Below are 6,027 nucleotides of genomic sequence, written 5' to 3'. Positions count from 1 at the left end.
TCCCTGCACCATGCCGCCGCCGCCGCCCGCGTGCCCAGCCGGGCCGCCGCCGCCTCCGGCGGAAACGGGTCGTGGGCGCCCAACACGTCCCTGTTCGTGCCGCTGAAGCTCAGCCCCGAGGGCTCCGGGGTCGGCGGCGACGTGGGCGCAGAGCTCACGCGCTCGCTTGACAAGAGTAAGTATCTCCGCGGGGGGATGGGGCAGCCCCCGCGCGGAGAAGGCGGGGAATCAAGCGCGGAGCAGAGCTTGGGCTCTTGCGTGGGCTGGGTTTCACCTCGCAATTTGAAAGCAACGTGCAGTGTTCCCATGGCAGTCAGTTCTTGCCTGCTCTCCCCGTGGCCCTTCCACTGGGAGCCGCTCCACTATGTTCCCAGGTGCTTGTTACCCGCAGACCAGCGATGCTCAAGCTTTTGACTTTGCTGCCCCAACCCCTGCTCTGGTCCTGACCTCATTTAGGATGGAGCAGGGTCACAGCCCCAGTCCCATCTGTGGTGGATTAGGGCTGTCACTGATCCTGGCTTTGGCCTTGCATGGGTCCTGCTATCGCAGCCCTGGATATGCTACCCCAGGCTATTCCTGGCCCCAGCTCTGACTGACCCCAGGCTCACTGAATTGGACCCATGGCCTCAGCCCCAACCGTACTTGTGCCAGATCAGGCCTGCAACTCTACCCGCAGCCCCCACCCTGTACCTGAGGCCGCATCTTCTGGGTCATGGGGCTTGGAAATCCCCAAGACCCATGGACCGGATGATACAGCTCTGCAGGCCAGATCAGGCATGTGGGCTGGGGCTTGAGTACCCCTGTTTTAGGCTCATCTTTGGACATATGGTGTCTTGGACAAATTTCTTACCTCTGTGAAGCTCCCAGCACAGTTCATTCAGCTTCTGAGACTCTAGGCTCCTCTGGCCCCTGGTTTAGGCTTATATGGTTCCTTCATCCTCCCCCTTATGGTCATCTTATCCATCACTGTTAGCAGGGTGCTGCTAACTCCTGATCAGCAGTTCAGCGTCCTGCTGTGTCTGCAAGCTGGATCCTGTAATCCATTTAACTGAGCTGCTCACACCTGCTCCCATAAGGGGGAATAGGTTAAATTCTGTTTACCTCTTACCTGAAACAGTTATGTTAAGCTATAGATAATGCTCTCTGACTTATGAGTATCAGTATCTTACAGAGAAGTGCCCTGGCTTTTTTTTTAAGACGGTGGTTCTCAACCTTTTTTGTACTAGGACCCATTTGTAAACAACAATAGCCAGTCCCGACCCAGTGTCCCTCATTCCTGACCTGCTGCCCCCCACCCCCAGACTGTAGCCCCTGCAGTGTGTGAGGCATGGGGGGGCCTCAAGCAGCCCCTTGTAGGATGGACCTCAGCCAGCCTGCAAGGAAAAAAACAGTTTCCCATGTTTTGTTCCTTTAAAGGAGAATCTGTTTTTAAAGTTTGATCCATTTTTAAAGTTTATTCATGACCCTTTCATATATTCTTGCAACCCACAGGTTGAGAAACACTGCTCTAAGGCACTAGAATAATGTTTTTTAACTGAGGTGCTGCAGCATGGGTACCACCACTTCTGCTGTTGGGGCCAGGTGAAATGGCATCCACAGAACCAGATTAGAAACTGGATGCAGCAGGAGTGCCCCTTTTTGCTACAGCCCTTCCTGCTCTAACTTCAGAAGTGTTTTCTGGAAACAGAAGCATGTGGGGCATTTGCAGCTGTCCTACCCACCTCTGTTTCTGGGAAGAGCATGTTGGATTGGACTGGGAAGGGCTATGGCAAGAGTACGCACTCTGCTGGTTATTTTTGCTTTGCAGGTACAGTTGCACCTGGCTGGGGTGGTGACAGCACCCTGATTGAAAGCCACTGACCTTAGGACAGGAGAGTTCACAGATATGCCAACAGAGCTCGTGGTATTTTAATGCTTGTATAAAAAAAATGAAATAAGATTGGTGTTCATTACAACAAGCCTTGTTCCCGCTCAGACACAGTCTGCCACTTGAAAGTGTTCACAACTGCTTACTTTCTATAAATCCAAGAGATGAAAAATGTGTTACATAAATTAAGTCAAACTGACATGGTTTGTCTTAACTTATTTAAGTATTTTACCTTTATTCCACTCTACTCCATTCATGTCAACAGGAGCCTCTGAAAGACAAAATGTAGAATAGCACTTTAATTTATTTTACACTCCAGGCTTCATTCCTAACTCAGTTAAAGTAATATAAACAGAGGAGTAATTCCACTGCAGTGAACTGAGAATTTCTTGTGTAAGTGACACAAATCAAACTTTTTTGGATGGGGAGAAGGTTGTTCTTTGTTTTTACTAAGGTGAGTGTGGATAGGAGCCAGCAGTTGCACTATGTGCATGGTGGCATGTAGGGTGTGTTGGGAGATGTGGCTGCATGTATGTGAGAGGGTTGTTGGGGTGGGTGGGTAAGGTGTGGGTGTGTGTGGGGTTTGTGAGGTGAGAGGGTAGGGGGAATCTGGGGACCCCCCCAACACACCTGCCTCCTGGCACACAGCTCCTGCCACTGATGGCGGTGGCAGCAGTAGGCCCTCGGGATGTTTGTAGCCTGTGCAGGCTCAGCCTCCTGCTGGTACACAGCTCTAGTCAGTTCTGGGAGCTGCATGCGGCAGTAAGGAGCGGCTGGCCTGCCTGCATCACATGGGGCTTGCATGCTGCTGCGCTACTGGGGTGGAAGCCCTGTACAATGGAGCTGGCTACTTTCCCTGTCCCCATGTGGAGCTCATGGGACTCAGCTGCAGGGCCAGGGCTCCTTGCCGCTTCTGGCAGAGTCCCATGAGCTGCATGTGATGGCAGGGAACGGGACCAGGCTTCTGGCTCCATCACATGGGGCTTCGCCCCCAGTGACACATGAGTGTTGGGACCTGCATGTGAGCCCCATGCAATAGAGGCGGGTGACCTGGCTCTGCTCCTTGCCACCATATGCAGCTCCTGGAACTGGCCAAAGCTGCACATCACTAGGTGGCTGCATCTGCATGGACCACGAACACCCCAAGGGCCTGCTGCTATTGTCACTGGCAGCAGGGGCTGTGTGCCATAGGAGGGGGACATTTTGGGGGGTTTCCCCACCCTCTCTTACACCCCACACCCAGCCCACCCATGCTTCTGCTGCCCTGCTGGGCTTGGACCCAGGCTCTGCACTCCTACCAGTCCCAGTCCCATGTCCCTGCTCAGCTGCAGTTTCCCTACCTTGTGCCCAGATGGAGCTTTGCAGCGGGGCCATGAGGTGTTGCTGCTGGGGGTCGAGCAGTTGCAGACTGGCCAGGGCCGTCACGTGCAGGAGGGTTGGAGTGAAGTGTGTGGGTGGGCTGGGCAGAGTATAATTAATTGATGGGTGCCCACGGGCCGGGTGAAATTGCCTGGCAGGCCAGATGTGGCCTGTGGACCGTATTTTGTGCCCCTGGCCTAGGGCAAGAGTAAATTGAGAGAGAGTAAGGGGAACTAGGGCCAGAGCCCTGAGAGACTGAGTTTTGAGGTGGAAGAGCCCTGAGAGACTTCATCTGTGGAGAAAGCACCGAAAGGAGCTACTCCAGTTTGTAGATTAGAAGCATCCTTTCAAAGATAATCATGTTAACATTAAGGTGTGGCAAGTGAGAGGCAGGAGGTTAGGGAAGCTGGAGAGCAAAGCAGGATGGGTGGGGCCACTGGGGTGTGCTACAGCCAGCCTCAGATGTCAGGTCCTATTACAGGTGGGTTTTGGAGGAAGAATCTGATGTGTTGTTTGGTTTTTTTACACCTTGATTTGGAAAGGGCAGCATGATTATGCAATATACTTCAGTAACTCAGTTGCATTTTTGTGGGCAGTCATTTTTATATATAATAACCCTGTAATTTCTGCATCACCAAGTCAAGTCCAAGTCTGAATTATACTAGCTTGCTCGTGTTCCACAGGGTAGCATTTCCCACTTGCCCACTGCAAGGTGTTTGGATTTTGTTCAGACAGACATGTTTAGACTACCTACTTGAGAAACTTATGTATGCCATGTGTGGATTATCTTTAAAGACTAGTGAGTTGTCTGGCTGTGGTTTGTCTCAGCTGTTGTCTTAGTTTTTGTCTGTTTTAAAAATGAGCTGATACCACAGTGCAGGGTTCTATGTCTTTCAGTGGTTAGTATTATTAATAGTTAAAGCTAGGTAGAAAACTCTATTAATTTCAGTGCATTATATGCTTCTGAAGCTGAAGTGTGACAGAAACAGCACATAATCTTGGGCTTCTGCCTTGGCAGGAAATAAAAGGAAATGTTTCCTCAGTTTGTTTAAGAAGTGATGTAGAGCAGTTGCAGTTTCTGCCATCTTTCATTTAATTAGTCTAAATTAAAACAACCACCTTCAGCTCCTGTGCAAAAATGAAGTTTATTTTCTACATTTGGGGACATTTTACCATCTTTAATTTTTCCTGAGGTTGAGGAAGGTTGTGTGTGCCCAAAAGCTTGCAGAAAAAGTTGAGGTTTTTTTTGAGATTTTTTTTTAGTTGGTCTAATAAAAGGTATAATTTCTGAACCAAGAGTTCTAGAGTTTTGCATTTTTTGGTTTTGTCCCAGACCAACATGGCTACCAAATACATCCCTAGAAAGGCCCCGTGGACTTTCAGGTGTCATCATTTTCTTTTGTTTTTGATGCCTCTATGTAATGCGCGTTTCCCCAGACCTCTGAAGCTTTCAGGCCATGTCCTTTTGTTTTATTGCTTTGTTATTAAAAACATTGTAAATCACTATTTTGTCAATTTTTAACATACTTGGATTGTTATTCAGGGTCAAACTTGTTTCATCAAGGCATGTTGTGAAAATCTTTGGGACTTTTTTTTTTTTAACAAAACATCAGTCTTAAATCTTGATGTTGTGTGAAATTGAAGATGATACTATTTCCAAGGAATACATTATCTAACTTAAAATAACTTCAGATACAAAATATACTAGATTATGAAATACTTTCCTAATTTAATGGTTATATAGCAGTTAGTGGTATCAACATCAGAATTGGTAAGCATGTTATCTCAATTGGTTGGTAGCAAGCTAAATAATTGGGGGCAGGGGAGGGAATCACTTTCCAGGAAGAGAATGTATGGCCTTTGTAAGTGAGAGACATGATTGCTTGGGAGAAGTCCTAAACTACTGTGCTGTAGCTGCCTTTATTTCAGTATGTTTGACAGCTTGAGTACCAATAAAACTGATCTCAATTTCATTATTACATCTTCTAGCTTCCTTTATATCCCTCTGGCAAAGAAATGCTTGTGTACAGTGGAATTAAACAAAAGGTGATAGCAAATAGTGGACGTTAACTGGCTGAGTGTTCTGTAGTGCCAGTATTTGTATTGGTTATATCAAAGAAATTATATATAATGTATTAGTGTATGTGCATATACGTATTCAACGTGCATTTTTGTGTTGGTATTTTTTCATTTTGTTTGTTGTTCCAAATTTATATAATGTTTTTGGAAAAGGAAGGTTAGAAACTGTTTGATCTCTGATAATTTGTGGGCAGAGTGGGGCATGGCAAATCAGCCTAATCCTTTTCTTTCTCACAAATAATGGCTATTCTAAAGTTGCCTAAAGCAGGGTTTGCCCCCTCCCCCCCAACTTTCTGTGCTTATCTTCACTGCAGATGCTGGGTGACCCCTCTGCAGTGATGGTAGGCACAGAGAACAGCAGGGAGGGCTGTTGAGGAGGGTGCTACAGAGGGGGAAGGTGGCTGTTCATAGCTCCATGCTGCCTGATCTTCTGTGCTGCCTTGGCCTGGTGCAGACTTTCTCAGATCCAGCTACTTCCTGGGTCAAATCTGAGCTAAATATTGTTGACCTGGTTTAAAGGGCTGAAGTTATGTATCCCTAGGATTATGTGGAATGCAGTGTAGAAACCCACTTGTGTTCAGTGTTATGCATGCCTCTTACACTTTCCTTTTCTGTCTTTTCTCCCTCCTACTTTTGTGCCCTTTGTCTTCCTAATTTCCAGCTATTTCCTTTTTCACAGCCGGTCCTTTTCTACCTTGAATTACTACAACTCTAGTCTCCCT

The 6,027-nt window shown here is 47.5% G+C and overlaps 1 protein-coding gene across 1 annotated transcript in view; it reads left to right on the top strand.

The window, feature by feature from the left end:
* Window positions 1–6,027, top strand: part of SUPV3L1 (Suv3 like RNA helicase) — a 42,147-nt gene that overhangs the window by 204 nt on the left and 35,916 nt on the right. Inside the window, exon 2 of the mRNA XM_019507734.1 lies at window positions 5–175. Within this exon, the coding sequence (XP_019363279.1) occupies window positions 5–175 (171 nt within the window). The remainder of the gene's footprint in view (window positions 1–4; window positions 176–6,027) is intronic.

This window comes from Gavialis gangeticus, unplaced genomic scaffold, assembly GCF_001723915.1.
Source record: "Gavialis gangeticus isolate Ggan-Ray unplaced genomic scaffold, GavGan_comp1, whole genome shotgun sequence".
In the NCBI taxonomy this organism is placed as follows: Eukaryota; Metazoa; Chordata; order Crocodylia; family Gavialidae; genus Gavialis; species Gavialis gangeticus.
The sequence above is the reverse complement of the archived record's forward strand: the minus strand, read 5'-3'. Positions and strand labels throughout refer to the sequence as shown.